We start from the raw sequence: 21572 nt of genomic DNA on the forward strand, positions 1-21572 counted from the left end.
AGCAATTTACTCTGAGCAGCTAATCGGATGCTACGGATCTAGCTTCAGTATCTACCCACATAGACAGTGAGGTCTATGTGGCCTCTTGGCCAATCGGAGGCCAGGATGATGCTCGGTAAGCCAATAGCAGAGCAGCTATGAGTATGTTGAGCCCAGGAAACTCGCAGCTGTGACCGAAATAAACATCGTTCACTATGTAAACCAGTGTGGTGGTTGCTGTTGCCTTTTTTCGAACGAAGCAGTAGAGGTCGCTGTTGGATAAGACTTCGTTGTAGTGAATGTCTTCGCGAGGCTGGAGCAGACAAAATGATTTCGTATAACGCAACAGGGGGTTTTTCGTCGTATGGGGGGCAGGAGAATGGGAATTGTGTTAATGCATGAAGATTTTTTCACATAAGGGGGTATTTTCGCCCATGCAGGTTTCGTTCTAGAGGAGTTTCACTGTAGTTGTTTGTAGCCATTGCTTGTAAAATGAGGCAACGACGTATTCAAAGCACTCCCTAAAAAAAAGGCAGTACGAGTACTTTGCTTCAATTGTCGAGGTCCAATCTTTCTAAAGCGTGACTTTTCAGTAATGACGGCGCCCAAAACAAAAGTATCAACGGTCTGTTGTGGAAAAAACAAGTCAGGGTCTTGCAACTGAAGGGAGTAACGGCGCCAAGCCAACCCAAAGGTCAAAGCCTGGAAAAGCATCACAAAAGGAATACAAAAGTTTAATGTCTGTCGGTCACAAACTTTGATTTGCGACTCAACATCAAGTCTTATTCCATACAACTATTAACTTGTAGCTTAACTCGTACATCTTCCCAGATTCTTTTGATCAGCTAAAATATGGGTGTTTCGTCAAATTATTGCTTCTCTTCGAAGTTGTGTATCTGATACAGAGGTAAAGAAAGACTTGCTCCTTTGTCTCTTGTCCATTTTTTATGTCAAACCCAAAAGTTTTCAGTCTACAGAAAACAAATGAATATGCCCATTTTCTTACATTACCTCATCTCTCCTCGCTGTTATGGACCAAATTAATTTGCATTGTGTTTTGGTTGAACTTGAATCCAGACAGTGTAACCAAATACATCAGAAACGTGAGGAAAAGGCGGACAAAATCCAAGAGGTGTCTCGAGAGAATCAGCAGCTGCGAGTAGAGATCCAGAGCCTGACAGATGTCTGCAGCCAAGAGACCAAGAAAGCTCAGGTATGACCGCAAACAAAGTCTCGACATTTTCAGCATGTCTGCGTGTGGTTGGGTTCAGTCATTCTTTTCCTTTTCCAGGTTATGTATGACACGCTTTCAACTGCCATGGATGAGCTGGATCGGAGAATTGAAACGAATATTTTAAATGTAAAAGAAGATGCCATCAAAATGTTGGCAACTTTCCAATAATTGTTTTTTTTTTTTTTTTTTTTTTTTCTCATTCAAGAGATTCATGGAGGTTGTGTTCAAGTTTTTACACGCAAGTGCACTTAAAAGCTGTTTGGTGTTGGAGTGACTTTGGACACGATGCGTACATAAAGAAAATAAACGCAAATTGCATTCATGACGTCTGTCAGGCAAATTTTTTTCGAGGGTTTATAGCATATAGACATAAATGTTAATTTCCCACAAGGTAACAAAAGCACACGTTAAGTTGAACTAGGGTTTGGGGAAGGGGGTAATGTTGGGTTAGTTTTGTGTTGGGGTTAGAGTTACAGGGTCCATTTAGGGTTGGTGTTTGTGTTGGGTTTAGGGGCTGGTTTAAGATTCGGGTGAGGTTTGGTTTATCAGATTAGGTTTGGGGTGAGGGTTATAGGATTAGGGTTGATTAAATCATGGTTTAAATTCTGATGCACCAAACTTTAAACGTAGTTTGAAATACAGGGTTCCCATTCTTCCGCTGGCTTTTTATTTTTGGACCTTTTAAAGACTTTTGGGGGCTAATTTAGTGATTTTTGAAGGACTTTTTCTCCATTAAGCAGGGGATTCACGGTGGATTTAATGAACAGAAAGCCACATATCACTGAGCTGGTGTTCAAATCATTACTGCCAAAGGAGGGGCACATCTTTATTTTTAGGGGCAATCAGCTAACCCTTGATTTGACATATGATCACGTGATCATCATTGGAACTGATCAGACAGGGTTCCCACGGGTTCTTAAAGTTCATAAAAATCCATTAAAGTTGTAAAATTATGTTCTTAATTGTCTTTAATTTTCAGGAAAAGTTTCCAAAAATCAATAAAAATCCTTAATAATTAACCTGTGGTGGTGTTCATTTCATTTGTGTATGGGCCGAATAAAACGACCATGTATACATACATGGCAATTTTCCGCGGATCCGCGGAAATCCGCCGTTTTATTTCTTAAATTGATCATTTTTGTGAATCGTCTAAATCCGTTGAGAAAATTTTAGGGGCGGTCAGGTACCTTATCGTCGAGTTTTCACGAGCTCTCCCGAACAGTCTCTCCGTTTTCCGTTTGTAAACAGCCCTGCGATTGGACGTGTATGAAAGCTTCAACTAATCAGATCACTGAAGGCATTATTTGTTGCGGGTAAGGTGTTTTGGGCCAAAAAAAAAAAACGACCATCTAGAGTAAGGCGTTTTGTGAATTGTTCCTTGGTGTGAGGGTGAATGCGAATAGTTGTGTGGAGAAGAGGATCGAAAACGGCTGGCCGGTCACATTTTTGAGATCGCACAGGAAGGCCGGAATCAAACCCTGCACCTCCGAGTTCATAAAAATCCATTAAAGTTGTAAAATTATGTTCTTAATTGTCTTTAATTTTCAGGAAAAGTTTCCAAAAATCAATAAAAATCCTTAATAATTAACCTGTGGTGGTGTTCATTTCATTTGTGTATGGGCCGAATAAACTACCAGGCACGGAATGAATCCTCCATATCGTCCGTTGGTGTGAATTTTGAATGCGAACAGGATCAGAAAATGGACAGCCTTGCATGTTCTTGAGAATTCATAGGAAGGCTGGAGCTGGAATCGAACCCTGCCCCTCCGCAGTGGAACTCCAACGCACTAACCATTCGACTACCAGTCAGGTAACAATTCACATTGTCCATATATGTGAGTGTGAGCACAAATGGTTGTGCAGAGAAGATCAGAAAATGCACAGCCATGCACCTTTTTGCGTACGCATAGGAAGGCCAGAGGTTGATTCGAACCCTGCACCTCTGCAGCGCAACGGGGACGCACTTACCATTCAACTCCGAGGCAGGTCGTGAACAGTCTTCCCATGGGTCCTTCAAGTTCATAAAAATCCATCCAAAAAAATGTTAATTGTGCTTCCTGGTTCCCGCTCTGCTTTTCCCGTCTCCGATCAGTTCCGATGACGATCACGTGATCACTTCGGGTCATTTCGATCCAATTTGACATACAGTATGTCGACTAAAGGGTTAGCTGATTGCCCTGAAAAATAAAGATGTGCCCTTCCGTTGGCAACAATGATTTGAACACCAGCTCAGTGAAATGTGGCTTTCCGTTCATTAAATTCACCGCAAATCTCCTGCTGAATGGAGAAAAAGTCCTTAAAAAAATGGCTAAATTAGCCCTTAAAAGGTCCATAAATAAAAAACAAGTCTAAGAGTGGGAACCCTGTCACAGACGGCGGCAGGAAAAGCAGAGCAGCAACCAGGAAGGTATGTAGCCCGACAGCAGGGCTTGAGGGGAAGGGTGCCAGGCACATTTTCTGACAAAACTATTTATTGGAAGGGTGGGGAAAATGACATACACAAATGAAATACACACCACAGGTTAATTTTAAAGGATTTTTATTGATTTTCGAAGCTTTGCCTGACAATTAAGGGCAATTAAGAACATAATTTTATTAATTTTTTTAAAATGGATTTTTATGAACTTTAAGGACCCGTGGGAACGTAAGGCGTTTTGGGTTGAAAAAAACGATCGTGCTGAGTAAGGTGTTTTGGGAGTGACTACAAAAACGACCACGTATAGTAAGGCGTTTTTAGCTGGAAAAAAATGACCATGTACAGGAAGGCGTTTTGGGACAAAAAAAAAAAACATGTATAGTAAGACGTTTTGGGCCGAAAAAAATGACCACGTATAGTAAGGCGTTTTGTGCCGAAAAAAACGACCACGTATAGAAAGGCGTTTTGGCCGAAAAAAAACGACCATGTAAAGTAAGGCGTTTTTAGCCGAAAAAACCGACCATGTACAGTGCGTTTTGGGCCAAATAAAAACCGACCACGTATAGTAAGGCATTTTTCGCCGAAAAAAACGACCATGTATAATAAGGCGTTTTAGCCGAAAAAAACGACCACGTATAGGAAGGCGTTTTTAGCCGAAAAAAACCGACCATGTATAGTTAGGCGTTTTGGGCCGAAAAAAAACGACCACGTATAGGAAGGCGTTTTGGGCCGAAAAAACCGACCATGTATAGTAAGGCGTTTTGGGCCAAATAAAAAACGACCATGTATAGGAAGGCGTTTTTAGCCGAAAAAAAAACGACCACGTATCGTAAGGTGTTTTGGGCCGAAAAAAACAACTAAAAAAATGACCATGTGTAGTAAGGCGTTTTGGGCCGAAAAAAACAACCATGTATAGTAAGGCGTTTTTAGCCGAAAAAAGCGACCATGTATAGTAAGGCGTTTTTAGCCGAAAAAAAAAACGACCACGTATCGTAAGGTGTTTTGGGCCGAAAAAAACGACTAAAAAAATGACCATGTGTAGTTAGTGAATATAGCAAGGCGTTTTGGGCCGAAAAAAAATCGACCATGAATTGTAAGGTGTTTTGGGCCAAAAAAAAAAACGACCATCTAGAGTAAGGCGTTTTGTGAATTGTTCCTTGGTGTGAGGGTGAATGCGAATAGTTGTGTGGAGAAGAGGATCGAAAACGGCTGGCCGGTCACATTTTTGAGATCGCACAGGAAGGCCGGAATCAAACCCTGCACCTCCGCAGCGCGGGACCAACGACTACCAGGCACGGAATGAATCCTCCATATCGTCCGTTGGTGTGAATTTTGAATGCGAACAGGATCAGAAAATGGACAGCCTTGCATGTTCTTGAGAATTCATAGGAAGGCTGGAGCTGGAATCGAACCCTGCCCCTCCGCAGTGGAACTCCAACGCACTAACCATTCGACTACCAGTCAGGTAACAATTCACATTGTCCATATATGTGAGTGTGAGCACAAATGGTTGTGCAGAGAAGATCAGAAAATGCACAGCCATGCACCTTTTTGCGTACGCATAGGAAGGCCAGAGGTTGATTCGAACCCTGCACCTCTGCAGCGCAACGGGGACGCACTTACCATTCAACTCCGAGGCAGGTCGTGAACAGTCTTCCCATGGGTCCTTCAAGTTCATAAAAATCCATCCAAAAAAATGTTAATTGTGCTTCCTGGTTCCCGCTCTGCTTTTCCCGTCTCCGATCAGTTCCGATGACGATCACGTGATCACTTCGGGTCATTTCGATCCAATTTGACATACAGTATGTCGACTAAAGGGTTAGCTGATTGCCCTGAAAAATAAAGATGTGCCCTTCCGTTGGCAACAATGATTTGAACACCAGCTCAGTGAAATGTGGCTTTCCGTTCATTAAATTCACCGCAAATCTCCTGCTGAATGGAGAAAAAGTCCTTAAAAAAATGGCTAAATTAGCCCTTAAAAGGTCCATAAATAAAAAACAAGTCTAAGAGTGGGAACCCTGTCACAGACGGCGGCAGGAAAAGCAGAGCAGCAACCAGGAAGGTATGTAGCCCGACAGCAGGGCTTGAGGGGAAGGGTGCCAGGCACATTTTCTGACAAAACTATTTATTGGAAGGGTGGGGAAAATGACATACACAAATGAAATACACACCACAGGTTAATTTTAAAGGATTTTTATTGATTTTCGAAGCTTTGCCTGACAATTAAGGGCAATTAAGAACATAATTTTATTAATTTTTTTAAAATGGATTTTTATGAACTTTAAGGACCCGTGGGAACCCTGTTAATGTTGGGTTAGAGTTTCAGGGTCCGGTTAGGGTTGGTGTTAATGTTTAGGGGCTGGTTTAAAATTCGGGTTAGGGTTGGTTTATCAGATTAGGTTTGGGGTTTGGGTTATAGGATTAGGGTTGATTAAATCATGGTTTAAATTCTGATGCACCAAACTTTTAACCTAGTTTGAAATAATTACATTTAAACCTGTTTAATTTGCACTCTACAAGAAAGTTGAAATTTAAATCTGTTGCACAAGAATTTTAAACCCCAGTTTAAAATGTGATTGTGAATTAATTTGAAACCAACAGTTGGGATGGTTTAACTTTAATAACGAGACTGACGGAATTACAGCAATTGTAGACAGGATACATTCAGTTGTTTGTGCAGGAGCATTCGGGGGTGTATAAATACTTCCCATGTGCCGTATGTTCTCTTGGAGATTGATTTTAACACAAAGGCACTCAAAGTCCATGGAATCAACAGTTGGTTAAATATATTCTGCAGTCAAATGACCTCTTCTTACATTCCACTGTCTCCTGTATAGAACACAGTTATCAATTGCTATATAATTACCCGAAATGTTAAACCAGGTTCTCGGTCAAATCTGGGTGACTAACTCCTAATGTTTGGGCGAAAAGTACAGTATTCATGCGGTAAGCAGAATTCATAAACAATTGGTTGTACTACCACCCGTGTTCCACTGGATGGCAATGTATTGAATCAACGGCCAGAATTACGAAGCACACGGCAGAATGTAATCACTTTCAGTTTATTTGTGAACGTCACAAAACAACGGTTTCGATACATATTTCTAATTATATTGTAGTATGCCTCAACATGTAAAACGCTTGACATTTATGAAACCATCAAGGTCATATAGTCACGTTCAACTTTCAAACTGACATCACACAGAAACGCCCTCCAGCGGCGTTCATGTTTTTAATTGCATCTTGTGTAATACTTTTCAAATTGGCATTGCACTCTTAATACATCCTTTAAACTTCTAAATGGTTTAGTATAATGCCGTTCTTTTTTTTTTGTTTACTTACCATGCAAGTCCATTGCGTGACTGTACAGTTAATGTGAATTAGCAGTTCATCTGTGCGGCCTATTCAAGTCTGAATCATACAGCATTATGAAATGAAATACAGTTGTTGGACAGTGCAGACCCACACTACGAGGAACAGCGGGTACTTACTGGGTTTAAAAGGCCTGAAACGTCAGGTGAGTGGGTACAAGGCTGAAAAGTGGAGTGGGAGGTGCTACAGACAAACAAGATACAAAGCAGTTAAGTGATTGGAGGGAGCTTTTTAATCCATATTATTTACTGACAAAGTCCTGAAGAACTTAACCAACCTGATCAGACGCCTGCACAGAAAACAGGTGGCTAACAGGACATTGGCAACAATGATTTGAACACCAGCTCAGTGAAATGTGGCTTTCCGTTCATTAAATTCACCGCAAATCTCCTGCTGAATGGAGAAAAAGTCCTTAAAAAAATGGCTAAATTAGCCCTTAAAAGGTCCATAAATAAAAAACAAGTCTAAGAGTGGGAACCCTGTCACAGACGGCGGCAGGAAAAGCAGAGCAGCAACCAGGAAGGTATGTAGCCCGACAGCAGGGCTTGAGGGGAAGGGTGCCAGGCACATTTTCTGACAAAACTATTTATTGGAAGGGTGGGGAAAATGACATACACAAATGAAATACACACCACAGGTTAATTTTAAAGGATTTTTATTGATTTTCGAAGCTTTGCCTGACAATTAAGGGCAATTAAGAACATAATTTTATTAATTTTTTTAAAATGGATTTTTATGAACTTTAAGGACCCGTGGGAACCCTGTTAATGTTGGGTTAGAGTTTCAGGGTCCGGTTAGGGTTGGTGTTAATGTTTAGGGGCTGGTTTAAAATTCGGGTTAGGGTTGGTTTATCAGATTAGGTTTGGGGTTTGGGTTATAGGATTAGGGTTGATTAAATCATGGTTTAAATTCTGATGCACCAAACTTTTAACCTAGTTTGAAATAATTACATTTAAACCTGTTTAATTTGCACTCTACAAGAAAGTTGAAATTTAAATCTGTTGCACAAGAATTTTAAACCCCAGTTTAAAATGTGATTGTGAATTAATTTGAAACCAACAGTTGGGATGGTTTAACTTTAATAACGAGACTGACGGAATTACAGCAATTGTAGACAGGATACATTCAGTTGTTTGTGCAGGAGCATTCGGGGGTGTATAAATACTTCCCATGTGCCGTATGTTCTCTTGGAGATTGATTTTAACACAAAGGCACTCAAAGTCCATGGAATCAACAGTTGGTTAAATATATTCTGCAGTCAAATGACCTCTTCTTACATTCCACTGTCTCCTGTATAGAACACAGTTATCAATTGCTATATAATTACCCGAAATGTTAAACCAGGTTCTCGGTCAAATCTGGGTGACTAACTCCTAATGTTTGGGCGAAAAGTACAGTATTCATGCGGTAAGCAGAATTCATAAACAATTGGTTGTACTACCACCCGTGTTCCACTGGATGGCAATGTATTGAATCAACGGCCAGAATTACGAAGCACACGGCAGAATGTAATCACTTTCAGTTTATTTGTGAACGTCACAAAACAACGGTTTCGATACATATTTCTAATTATATTGTAGTATGCCTCAACATGTAAAACGCTTGACATTTATGAAACCATCAAGGTCATATAGTCACGTTCAACTTTCAAACTGACATCACACAGAAACGCCCTCCAGCGGCGTTCATGTTTTTAATTGCATCTTGTGTAATACTTTTCAAATTGGCATTGCACTCTTAATACATCCTTTAAACTTCTAAATGGTTTAGTATAATGCCGTTCTTTTTTTTTTGTTTACTTACCATGCAAGTCCATTGCGTGACTGTACAGTTAATGTGAATTAGCAGTTCATCTGTGCGGCCTATTCAAGTCTGAATCATACAGCATTATGAAATGAAATACAGTTGTTGGACAGTGCAGACCCACAGTACAAGGAACAGCGGGTACTTACTGGGTTTAAAAGGCCTGTAGCGCCAGCTGAGTGGGTACAAGGCTGAAAAGTGGAGTGGGAGGTGCTACAGACAAACAAGATACAAAGCAGTTAAGTGATTGGAGGGAGCTTTTTAATCCATATTATTTACTGACAAAGTCCTGAAGAACTTAACCAACCTGATCAGACGCCTGCACAGAAAACAGGTGGCTAACAGGACAAACGAACAAGGAAGCATTTTAGTACCCTGAAATACGCACACTGCAGTAAATAAGGCTAGGTGCAAATCTTTTCTGGAAACGGCCATTTGTTGTGCTCTCTTGGCTAGGCCAGGTAAATACGGTCGCACCCTCCAACCAAGGATGTACTAGCTGGTATTTGCTGCAGTTCCTGTATTACTGGGTGTGACTGGCATTCGGCATAAAGCGCAAAGTGTGTGTACAAACCGAACACCTTCAAGTCATTTCTATCGCTATCTCTCTCCAGATGTTTTATCATGCATCGCTAGGGACCACAAGTTGACCATCTTCATTCAAGGCCAAGAGCCTTTGGTTTAGGACAATATTCAGGCTTTTGGAATACGATGTCATTCTGACGGATGACACCAAAATGGGAGTGATGGCCAACTTTGTGTTGCGTATCAAACGTACAAAACTTGGTACAAACCTTTGTGACTCACCTTCACGCACGTCACAACAAACCAGCACTGCAGTTTTAAGGTGGATTTTATTACAACAGCTTGATAAAACATTACAAAGGATGCACACAGGGACCCCTTTTTTTAAGCAGGAAATATTAAAACAAACCTGAAATAAGAAGAAACCTAGACTCATGAGCCAGAGCGGTAACACTACAAAGTTGGAATCATCACCGGAAGACCCTCACCAACCAAGGTTGGGGACGCAAGTCCAACAGCACCTAAGCATGCTGTGAGGGCCGCCAGTGATCTACAAAATAAATGAAGAAAGAAAAAAAAAAAAAAACAAAAAAAAAAAAAACAAATCAATGAATGGTTTACAGGATAAACTTGCCTTTGTAAGGGGTTGGTACGTTCATGTAAGTCCAGCAGCTTCAACAGAAATATGAATGACTTTAACACACTTCACCCCTAAGAACCTGAGTGAAACCTACGAGGGGAAAGAGTTTTTATCTTCACAAGTGATCAAATAAAGAAATTGAAGCAGTCTGGAACTTGTGTAGTTACATGAAATGTCCATGTGTTGCCAACAACAATTAAGTCTTCGCCACTGCGGGCTTTACTGCTCTTAGGTCTGAAAATGTACAAGGATGAGAGAAAGGTATGAACCTCAAACCTAATGTGGGGGATGCTTTGCCGCTTCAGTAGCGCCCAGCGGGAGACATGACAGGAGGCCTCATGCCCATGGGAGGGCCTCCCTGGTAAGAGGGCACCAGAGGAGGACCCTGCCCGAATGGAGGCATCCCTCCAGGCATGTAGCTTGGCATGCCCTGTGGGGGGGCACCGTACTGACCTACAGAGGACACATTTGGGTATTGGGGAAGGGGGGGGAGAATAAATATTTTATTGAGAATGAAACATATTTAAAGAATTTGGTTTTCATCTTTTTTAAGGTACTTTTTAATTTAATTATTCACTCCAAAATAACCACATCATTTTAGACAAATGGAAAAAAGGAAAAAAAAATTCTATCAATGACAAATTTTATAGGACTTCTTATGTCAATGCTTGGTGGGCAGCAGCAAGTAGTAGTGGTGGAAGGGGGGAGAGAAAAAAACACTGAGCGTTGCTTCTTGTGCCACGTGGCCAAATACATGCAATCACTCCACAAACCAGTTCGTGCAGTTAGTTCATAACGTCATGACCATTGTAAACGGCTGACGCCCGTAATTGACATGGATTGAAAAACTGGATTCTAAATCCAGACGTGGGCCCCGCAACAGATTGCGTTGGACCTTTGAAACTCCAGTGTGTGTTAAAAGCAGTTGTCTCCTAACCATGCATGGGATGCCTCATGCCAGGCTGCTGCGGTGGCAGGCCTTGCTGCGGGGCCATCATGCCGCCGACAGCTGCCACTGGGGGAGCAGCCGCATGGGCCTGAGCCGTCCTGGCTAAGAGACGCTGGTAACGGGGCAACTGGGCCCTCAGTTCCTCCTGTGGTCAGTGACAAGAAACAGAGCAGCGATTTAGATTTCAAGCAATACTGCTGTGGCCCTTTACAGCACAATGACGAATGTCCATAAATGCACACAACTGAGGCTATGCAAGCTTGGGTTGCTCTTCCAACATGGCCACAAGAGAAACAATCTACGAATTTAGAATTTTGTCTAGATAAGAGTGTGTGAATTAACGCTGTGATTAGCATGCATTAAAATGAACAATACTTCGCAAGCCTTCCTTCCCTCCACTGATTGAAAATGTCATTATATGCATCAGTCATTACTTACTGTGGAAAGGGCAAAAAAGAGAGTTCAAGCAACTTACCAGCGAGATATCCTCATCAGGGTGGATCAACTTACTAGTTGCACTCGTGGCGGAGAGGGTGGCAGGTTTAGTGGGCACTGTGGCCGGGGCTTTGGCCACAGTGCTGCTAGAGGGGTTAGAGGAGGAAGTGGAAGCGGAGGAAGAGACAGAGGGTTGGGTATATGCAGGGAATGTTGCTTTGGGTGGGTCGGAGGAGGCCGCGGTGGCGCTGTGGGGATTTGCTGCGGCGGCTCCTGAAGCGCTTTGCTGGGCCTGCGTGGACAAGAGATAGATGAACAGTGGAACATACGACAGCGACCCGCTACACACTGAACTGCACTTTAACTAATCCATCCCGACTTTCGGAATGGAAATGCAATCAAGTGAAGGCCCGCTGCCTCGCGGTTCGTGCCTGTGCTTCTGCTTATCGCAGTGATTGTTTCTCATGGGTTACTGCGGCATACCTGGCAAATTCAAATTTAGCGCTCGCTGCTCAAATTCAGTGTAGTGTCGTCCTGTTGTGTTGCAACATACCGGGAAGCATTGTAGACCGCTGCTAAAGGATGTAGCTGCAGTGTGAAAAGGTGCAAGAAAGGCATAATAGAAGGTCCACAGCTACGCTCGTGAAGATTGTTTTATGCTGTTGGTTTGTGTTGCTGCACCGTGGCTGTTGACGTAGCCGTTCTTTTGACATTTACAAAGGCTAACATCTGCTAATTTATGTTGGTCTGTCAATTTCACTTCACATTAAGGCAGCATTAAACTAGCAGACTTTTATGGTTTGGTTGAACATTTCGGTGGTGAACTAGAACATGGTTGAAATTCTCTTTCAAACGGTGTCAGTTTAAGAGAAAATGACAACAGGGAGTGGCAGACACCTTGGAAGCTAGGAGGCTTTGTCTCTTATTTGGAGAACTGAAAGTAAATTTCCTCAAAATTAAGTTACACAATCGTCTCGAATTTATTGTCGGCGATAAAGTGAGGAAAGACTGAGTTTGTATCTTTTAACAACTTTAGACTGTGTTTCAAGCATGTGGTAGGGAAAAGCTAAAAAGAAGATGGCAGGAGTGCAAAAACTGAAATCTGATCTAATGCAGATCACGTGTGCGGCACCTCAGAACCTGATTACCTTGCCGCTGGTCTGAATAAGAACATCCTTCTCCTTTCTCATCATCCAAAGTGAATTCGCCAATCTGAAAATCCTGAACATGGGAGGTTTTGCACGACTATCAAAAGATGTTAACATATTGTGGGTGGGTCTGGAATGTTTCCCCCACAAGAAACAGGGGTCCACCGTAATTATAATGCATAACCCTACCTTGTACTGAATTTTGGGTTTTAATTTTAATACAATGACTGACTGCACTATACACATTGCGTATTCGAACCCAGACAACTCATGCATGTCTACAGAGGGCAAAATGATGCAGACTGACACTTTGTCGCTGTGTATCATTGTTAGTAGGGCTGGGCGATTATGTGTGGGAGGGGGAAATCCAGATTTTGTCTGATATCGAAATTACAATGATCAAGATTCTTCATCGAGTTAAAAAATATATATATTTATTCAACTAATAAAATTCAACTCTAAATGAAACAACAGCCACAAAACAAAGCAAAATATCAAAGTATTAAATAATAGCAAAAGATAAATACCGGCTGTACCTGCTGTGCGTGCCTCGGCCTTTTAGGGGCAGTGTGGTGCCATCATGCATGAAGACACACGCTTACATTAAGACAAAAAGAGTAAAAGAAGAAAGTTGCGATTGAATTTTATTAACATAAGTCATTTTTACAGATTTGGAAGAATTATGCTGTTGAGTATTGCTATATTTCCTGTCTGTATGTGTCACGACCAGTGGTTGTATGTGAATATTAATTATTTGAAGGAATATCACAGAAACCTTTGCAAACTTTTAATTAGTTTGTCAATGAAATTTCACACTGACTGCTAGCAGTGGCAATGTTTCACAATGTATCTTGTCTTGAAAAATACAATGTGTATAATTGTTTTTGTTGTGCGTTTAGTTTTATAGTAAACTCCAAGCAGGGGGTCATTAAAACCCTTAATGTTGGCTCAGCCAGAACACACACGTTTGTCACACACTTACAGCACAAAAATCATGGTGCATTCAGGGTGCTTTCACAATGTAGGAACTTAAAAACACACAATGTGCGGTTCAGCACTTTAAAGGTGAAGTCAACCCCAAAATTTACTTGACAAGAATATGTTCAATGAAGCACCACCAGTCTAAACATGGCATTCTAACGAATACTGCATTGGCGGAATATGAATTCAGCATCAAATTCCAATCATTTTTGTCCACCTTAGGGGGGCAGCCATTTTGCCACTGGCACTCGACTGAAAATGACATCACAGTTATTCAGAGCTCAGGTAACGACCAATCACGGCTCACCTGTTTTCTAAATTTGGTCACATACTGTTCGCAAAATGTGCCTTGATTGGGTGTTCCTTGAGTTCTGAACAACTGTGATGTCATTTTCCATCGGCAGCAAGAACCAAAATGGCTGCCCCCGAGATGGATAAAAACGGGTAGATACTGTTGGAAGTCAACCCAAATATTTTTTTGACAGTAGGTTGTCCTTATGTGCCTCCACAGTCTAGAAGCTGCATTCTGATTAATATTGCGGTTATGGAATATGAGTTAAGCGGCAAAATCCATTGGTTGTGGCTCACATGTTTTCTGAAGCTGAGCCATGATTGGTCAGTACCTGAGCCCTGAGCAACGATGATGTCATTTTCAATCGACAGCAATTGGCAAAATGGCCGTCCCATGAGATGGACAAAAAAACGCAAGGATTTTGCTGCTTAATTCGTACTCTGCAAAATGAATCAGAACGTCGTGTTCGGGCTAGTGGAGCTGCATAGACCAGATTATGGTTAAGAAAAGCTTGGAGCTGACTTCCCATGAATTCATATTCCACAATATTAATCAGAATGCCGTGTTTACACTAGTAGTGCCACACAGAACATTACTGGAAAGAAAATGTTGGACTTGACGATCACTTTAATCGTTTTTCTTCTATTATAATTTTTTTTACGATTGTGAGAAGCCAAAATCGAAATCACAATTAAATTTCGATTAATTGCCCAGCCCTAATTGTTAGTTTAAAAAAAAGCTCATGCATCGAAACAAAGATAACAGCCAGGTGGTTGTCTTGGCTAATTCTGTGACCAAATGTAGCCGCTGGACTACCTTTGCGGAAGAAGTACAAACACCATCAGCGATCGCTTACGACACTTCAGGCAGAGTTAGAGTGTGCGTGTGTATGTGTGAGAAGCAACATGCATCTAGATGGCAGCCACAGTCTATCTGTGAGCGTACTTGTGGGGTGTTAGGAAAGGGCGGCTGAGAGGAGGCAGACTGATGGTCTGCAGGTGGAGAGGAAACAGCTGCTGTGCCCATCTGCAGCATGGTGAAAAGGAGATGACACCATTGGCACGTCACAAGAGATTTGAACATTGAAAAAAGCAGGGGATGGGGGCAAACGAGTTGACCAGATGTGGATAAGTGAAAGCTGGAAAACGTCAACTGGTCCTGACTCAAAAAACCTCCACATGGTAATCATATAAAACACTTTCATGGAAGTGGTGATGAAAATATATTGTGCGGGCGGTGAGAGGCAAGCGGATGTATTGTCGGGTTCCAACCTGTGCTGCACTGGGGAAAAGAGGCTTGGTGACAGCAGGCTGGGCCGCTGGTACCGTTGGTCGACTGGGTATGACTCCTGCTGCGGGGGCGGGAGTCATGTGGGGCATCCCTGGCCTCGGAGCCATGTGTGGAGGCATCCCTGCGAGACCCAGGAAAGGAACATGCTTATAAATCAAAAAAGTAGAACACACCATTTATTTTCTCAACATGTACACACCCAATTCAGATGAAGGTGAGATGTTGTGTTAAAGATTAATAAAAACAGAATACAATGATATGGAAATCATGCCCAACCTATACTGAGCTGAATACATGACAAAACTGAGCATACTGTGTGTGGCAGTGTAATGTATTTTCTCCCAATGCACTTGTTGATTTGCTGTTGAGAGTTGGTTACGCTTAGCTGTAACACACGTTGTTTCAGGAAAACTGAAGCGAAGCATCAGTCATTTACTCCGGGCATCTCTTCACGACTGAGAGGAGTTTAGCCTTAGCATGCCTTCTGCTGTTAAAATACTACTACTCCTCTCGTGGTAACGATATTTGTCAAAAGTGTCACTTATTTGCTACCATGAGGGCAATAATCAATTACTTTTAGAGGAGTGGCTGTTCTTTTGCCACAACGCTAATCAGCCATGCGGCACCTGCAAAGCTAGTTTTGTGTACGGGGAAGAGCAAAGGCCCCGATTTGAGGAAATACAGCATGTTAAAACTTGCTTCCCTACAAGTCAACTAACCTGGTGGCATACCAGGCATGCCTGGCATCATGGGAGGCATCATCCCACCCATTGGCATCATCCTGCAAAAGACATCGAGTTGAGTAACTGGCTTTTCTCAGGGACTTTCAAGCACTGCAAAACATCTGATGATAGAAGGTACGATCTAACAAAATCCAAGACTGAGATGGTACCCTGGAGGCATGCCGTGCATGGGAGGCATTCCATGCATCATGGGTGGAACACCTGGCATCATTGGAGGCATTCCTGTAACGGTGATGGGGAAAGAGCATTTACCCAGGTGATTGGAATGATAGCTGCAAGCCACAGGCTGCTCAATTTGATCTCTCCAACCTTGATATCCACCGGGAGGCATCCCGGGTCCCCCAGCAACAGGTGGAATTCCTGGCTGAGCCATGGGTGCAGCATAGCCTGACTGAGGTGGCACTCCGGCCACCTGCGGTACCGATGGACCAGGTTCATCGTCGTCGTCATCTTCATCCGAGTCATCTGGGTTTTTCTTTTTGCCATCTGAAGGAAGGAATTATTAATGTATAAAATGTAGGTCTCTATCTAACGATTATTTCAATAATTGATTAATCTTTTGATTATTTTGTTGCTTGATCAATAAATGAGAGGGGGAAAAAGCCATTTTATCTTATCCTTTTATTCTAAAATGAAGTTATTTCAAATGTGAAAAAAATACACAATTTACTTGTTTAGTTCATAACATGTCAGGAAATGGCCAAATATGTTTATAATTGTTTTCCAAATTAAAATCAGATGGTTGCGCGTGTATTATTTTGATTCAAAACAACGATTCATGAAAGCTTTCTTGGAGTACTACAAAAAAAAAATCCTTCAATTTTAACTGCGAAGAGACCGAAATTCAGAGAATTTGGAGCATTTTAAATGAAACTGGATCTCTAAACGATGAACCAATTTTCAATATATATGTATCAATTAGTTTGATAATCAGCTGTCTAAAACTGTGTAGTTCAAGCTTTAATTTATCAAGCATTTTATTGCTCAAGGGAGCACAAACCTTGAGATTTCTGTTCTAATGTCCGTCTCCTCTCTTGCATGTCTTTGTCAGGGATCCCCTCCATGCCATAGATTTCCAGCTCAATATCCGTTCGTCCGGGAATCGCATTTGGCACACTGTCAATAGTCTCTTTGTGTACCTGTAATGTATGCCAAGTGAGCTTCTCTGTACTAGAAGACAAGTACAATCGGAAGCGATTGACGGTCAACCCACCTGCATGCAGTGAATGGCCAGGCCTGGACCAGTGTACAACTTCTTGTGGCAAATGTGACATTTGAAATGCTTTGCCTTTTGGTGTTGAATGAGGATTTTTTCATCGTCAAAATCTCGATTGCAATACCTTAGAGGAGAAACTTAAGGAATGTTCTCGACTTACGTAAAAGCAAACGAAAGCACATTGTTCAACGAGAAAGATACTCACGTCATCGTTTTTAACAGTTATGTTTGTTTCAACATCACGATTTTTAAGGCAGCATATCTTGTAAGAATTGCCTCGAAGCGTAACACTGACCCGCCGTCAAAGCGCTAGCAATCGACGAAGTGTTGATTACAGTCGGCCAGGCTAGGCTCACTTATTCACTGACATCTGTTTGACTTATGGATAAAGGAAAATCAGGCTGAATTATACCAATATAACTACTTATGACTGACATTAACATTACTAAATATCGCACCTGGGCAGGACACAAAGACTTTAAATCCGCATTTGGTACCTTACACATCGATAAACCGTCCGAGTTAGCTTAGGCCTGTCTTTTGTCAGGCTAGTTCCGAAATGTTGCGCCTTTTTTCCTCGCCGTTCGCTTTTCCATTCAAACGGATACCAGCACCAAGGCTTCATTTGCTTCTTCTTCTTTCTCCCCATGCTTGCAACGAGTACTGAAAAGCAAATTGTAATCTCTTAAATTCTTATTATCTGGTTGACGACAGCATGCTGTTATTCAACCTCAACGCCGAAAATGGCGCCTAACGCAGGAAGTAGAAGCGATCGGTTTCGTTCCATGTTGTGACGTCACATTAAAGGACAGACGCCATTAATTTACGATTATTGACTACTGTACTATAATTTTAGTTTTTATTTTAAATGGCACAAAAGATAACAAAAGATTATTATTAGTGTATTCTGACAATATCGTACGTTACTTTTCCGTCTGTAACGACGCTAAATCGGGTGGAGCGAAAAACCAGGACAGACCCCACTCGCGAGATTACACGCAGTTCGTCAAGACTCCGCTTGATGGCGACAAATATCGCGCGAAAGGTGTTGGAAATACAGTACAGTCCTACATTTTATTTATACTGCATGTCAACAATTTTAAACACTGATACGGTTAACACTGTTTATTCCATGTGCACTATGCTGTGCTCAGTTTCATTCATTTTATTTTTTTCCCTGCAGTTTCCATATTGTATTAATTTGCACGCTATGCTTGTTTACCTTTTCTTTTTTGTGTCACATAATTCTAATTTAGTTGTGCAGGGCACTGTCATTATTGGTTATTTTATTCGACGTGCGATAATACCAGTTCAATGGCAATTTGACTATAGTAATCCCTCGTTTTTAGCTATTAAAAAAATGAATGATTGGCAGCACGGTGGACTATTGGTAAGCGCCTCAAAGTTCTGAGGTTCGGATTTTGACCTAATAACCACATGCACTTTCGCTAATGGATGAATGGATATTGACAAATTGACAAGTGTTTGGCTTCGGTATAAAACTGTTTAATGTACTCCAGTATGTACATATCAAATCTACAAAATATCCACAATGTTAAAATATTAGTACCCATCAGTGTTGTGTCACCACCCTTATAATACATACCTAGACGGGTTTTAACTCACTTTTAAATAGAATGCATACAAGATACTATATACAGTACAATGGAGATAGATCAGACGATGTACACTATATACCAATATCTTAGAGAAAAAAAGGAAACATGTTAATCTGTGTTTAAACACACGATAATCAAGGTTTGTGCGAAGTAGTTACCAAAGAAATATAAGGTTAAAAGTACAGTACTATCGACAGCTCAAATCAATAAAAAACGGTATTATGCTTTGACAGAGGCAGACAGAGCATCGATTTCTTTCCCGTTTTTGGATAATGACAAACTTGAGTGTGAACTGACACCAGTTCAGACAATCAAAGCCATGCCCGTGTGCACTTCTGTCCATTTTTTTGGAATAATACAGATATAGTAGTTGACCATTATCAACAAAAAACATCATTGCAGACATTCACAATCTCTAAACACAACAGTTTGGCATCACATCCGACAGTTTAGCATTATGAATGGCACTTGTGCTTGTGCTGTGGACACACATTTTGGTGCAGTGGTTACAGAAAAAGTCAGACACATGCATGAGGTTCAGATAACATGGAACTACTACCCTCGTTTCATTTCTCTAGGAACTTGAAATTAACCATATCGTTGCAGCTCATGGCAGCCTAATGCATCTCACTTATGTGCAATGAAAAACTCTCAGACTTTGTATTATTATTATTATTATTATTATTATTATTATTATTATTATTATTATTATTATAGACAAAACAGTTCCATAACATTTACCAAGCTGCATGAGTAGGCACCATCGGATTGAGTGTAGCAAAAGACTATGTCCACATGTACATGGAGTTAAAAAAAAAAAATGCATTAAAAATCCCAACTGTTGAGTCAAAAATAATTTAAAAAAAAGTATCACGATCGGTCATGGGTTCGCTTCCAAGCCCCGGCGTTCCAGTGTGGAGAAGCAGAGTACACAAAAGTTGAAAAATTGCAAGACTGACTTCTTTCACATTCGTCAGTAGTTTGGCCTTGACGAAGGTCGATGTAGTTGCGCTGAACATGGTCATTATACAACTGTTACAAAACCACACTAGTCAGGGCAGACATGTCCTTGAGGCTTCACATTTTTTATACTGCTCTATTCGGGATGAAGAGGATTAAGTCTGGTCACATGATTTTACATGGGAAGGGATTGCAAGGCTTCCTCTAGAAATGCAGCAAGTGGGTGAAAACAGAGTCCACTTGAGGAACAGGACGAAGGGGGTCCTGGTGTCACGGTGGTGGGGGCAACCGCACATCAAGTAAGCTGTAGGCAAAAATGTTCCAGAATATGGCACAGAGCACAAACAAGGTATAGACGCAGAAGAAGATCCAAAAGAGGGACTGCTCCTGGAGCCGCTGTTCATAGTTCTGCAGGACCACCACCCCCAGCGTGAGACCCACCATCACCCCGCCCAGGTGAGCTACAAAGCTGGGGTTGGGGCAAGGAGGAAAGGCCGGCGGATAGAAGCGGAGCCACACCGCCCGGCCAAATTCGACACTCACTGCATGTGTGCAAAAAACACAGAAAAACATGTTTTGTTTTGTTTTCAATAAAGATTGGGATTCACATTACTATATATATATATATATATATATATATACACACACGCAGGCCTTCTCAAATGCAGGTTACGGACTGGCCATTCAATATTTTTGCAGAAATTTTCCTTATTTTTTATTGTGTTTGATTGTTTGTTTGTTTTTTAACAACAATGCTATTTTTCGTTTTTCAAAATCATGTAACAAAAAAATTGTAGGTTTTGTTTTGCAGAGTTGCTGGAACGGTTTACTGCTTTTTTATGCAATACAATTTGAATGGAGAACATTTCTTTTTTTTTAATATGAGAGCAAATTGAGTTCTGACCTTGGTCATGGAATGACTTCGACTTTCAGGATAATTTGTTCCCGGTGGAGGTCTTTGCTCCCCAGAGTGGCAGTTTACTTTGTTTGTGCCCTTTCCATTTCGCATAATTGGTTTTGTTGGGCAATATAACAGAGGTCGGCAAACAGAGATGATGACGCCTGACAGGCAGCAGCTCTGACAGTGCTCCTCACGCACTTGAAAAGAGCTTGTTATCCAGGAATGCCGGCCATGCCAACATTTGATGTCATGAGGCCCCTTTGTAATCATGGAGGTGAGGGCTTCGATCAGCCTGCACTGGAGGCTTAGGGGCAATGAATGACGCGCCCTTCAGTGGTTACCCCGCCTCAATCACCTCGGTCTCCATTTCAAGGGTTTGACGGGATGATCTTGAGCAGAAGCAAACAGTTGGCGTCTGTCCTGCGTCAAACGTCCGCTCGCTTCCACCCTGGTGACGCACGCACATGACAAACTAGCAAATCATCTGGTTGGCGACTGGCTCGTTTGTGCGCCAGCTATTGTCAAAAGCTTGTCAGACTTTATGTCTAACTTTTGTTTTTTTTTTGTTTTCTTAGACAGTTCAATAAGCAGTTGAACTGTCAATTAAAACAGTGTTTCACAACCTCTTTTGAGCCAAGGCATACATTTTACTTGAGAACTTTCACAGCACAACACCAAATGAAAAAAATCTGTACAGTGGTGTCCAGGGACGTTGCTGGGCCCAAAATTTGGCCCCGGGAATAGGCACCGACAGCAGCCATCGCTTGAAGAAAAATAATTGTAGAGAGAGAGAGAGAGAGAGAGAGGGCGCGGTGGGATAATGTGGTGAGAAGTTGCTGACAGCTCGTCATGCGTCGCCCCTGTTGGTGCTTTAATTTTTTTTCTTGACCATGCTCGGAAGTCAAATCACCCGTATGTCCAATTGGTATTTGAATAATAAAACTAGCTCTCTATGCAGTGAAACTCCTCTACAACGAAACCTACATGGGCGAAAATACCCCCTAGTGTGAAAAAAATTTCATGCATGAAAGCCATTCCCACTTTTTTGCTTCCCCTACAACAAAAAGTC

General features: G+C 41.6%; 3 protein-coding genes and 2 long non-coding RNA genes across 6 annotated transcripts in view; 2 read left to right on the forward strand and 3 right to left on the reverse strand.

Moving 5' to 3' along the window:
• nuf2 (UF2 component of NDC80 kinetochore complex) overlaps positions 1–1535 on the forward strand; it is a 6286-nt gene extending 4751 nt beyond the window's left edge. Inside the window, exons 12-13 of the mRNA XM_019861964.1 lie at positions 1057–1192; positions 1271–1535. Of these exons, the coding sequence (XP_019717523.1) occupies positions 1057–1192; positions 1271–1381 (247 nt within the window). The 3' untranslated portion in view covers positions 1382–1535. The remainder of the gene's footprint in view (positions 1–1056; positions 1193–1270) is intronic.
• A 5140-nt stretch (positions 1536–6675) lies between these two features.
• On the reverse strand, positions 6676–9192 carry LOC109511353 (uncharacterized). The gene is made up of 2 exons (XR_002167299.1): positions 9112–9192; positions 6676–7278 (listed from the first exon to the last, which is right to left on the reverse strand). It is a non-coding gene; the product is annotated as an uncharacterized LOC109511353 (long non-coding RNA).
• Positions 7209–9737, forward strand: LOC109511352 (uncharacterized). Its single transcript, XR_002167298.1, has 2 exons — positions 7209–7305; positions 9139–9737. It is a non-coding gene; the product is annotated as an uncharacterized LOC109511352 (long non-coding RNA).
• Positions 9738–9964: 227 nt separating this feature from the next.
• znf207b (zinc finger protein 207, b) lies at positions 9965–17798 on the reverse strand. 2 transcript variants are annotated; one of them, XM_019862394.1, is made up of 11 exons: positions 17632–17798; positions 17021–17147; positions 16808–16946; positions 16117–16293; positions 15957–16029; positions 15784–15845; positions 15046–15185; positions 14720–14800; positions 11394–11645; positions 10907–11063; positions 9965–10422 (listed from the first exon to the last, which is right to left on the reverse strand). In XM_019862394.1, the coding sequence occupies exons 1-11, from the start codon at positions 17670–17672 to the stop codon at positions 10271–10273; spliced, it is 1401 nt and encodes a 466-aa protein (XP_019717953.1). In that variant the 5' UTR covers positions 17673–17798; the 3' UTR covers positions 9965–10270. The 2 variants fall into 2 exon arrangements, with proteins under 2 accessions (XP_019717953.1, XP_019717954.1); XM_019862395.1 differs by lacking the exon at positions 14720–14800 and having other exon boundaries at positions 10271–10422; positions 17632–17797.
• Positions 17799–18507: 709 nt separating this feature from the next.
• The window catches only part of rhbdl3 (rhomboid, veinlet-like 3 (Drosophila)), a 40413-nt gene continuing 37348 nt past the window's right edge, over positions 18508–21572 (reverse strand). The window contains exon 10 of the mRNA XM_019862054.1: positions 18508–20144. Coding sequence (XP_019717613.1) covers positions 19873–20144 — 272 coding nt within the window. The 3' untranslated portion in view covers positions 18508–19872. The remainder of the gene's footprint in view (positions 20145–21572) is intronic.

Source organism: Hippocampus comes, unplaced genomic scaffold (genome assembly GCF_001891065.2).
Source record: "Hippocampus comes isolate QL1 unplaced genomic scaffold, H_comes_QL1_v1.1 scaffold7, whole genome shotgun sequence".
NCBI lineage: Eukaryota > Metazoa > Chordata > Actinopteri > Syngnathiformes > Syngnathidae > Hippocampus > Hippocampus comes.

Coding starts and splice junctions, on each gene's coding strand:
- znf207b (XM_019862394.1), bottom strand. CDS start 17,672: ATGGGGAGAAAGAAGAAGAAGCAAATGAAGCCTTGGTGCTG. Junction 16,030..16,116: donor GCCTCCCGGTGGATATCAAG/GTTGGAGAGATC, acceptor TCACCGTTACAG/GAATGCCTCCAATGATGCCA. Junction 14,801..15,045: donor TTTTCCCCAGTGCAGCACAG/GTTGGAACCCGA, acceptor ACCATGCTGCAG/ATGGGCACAGCAGCTGTTTC.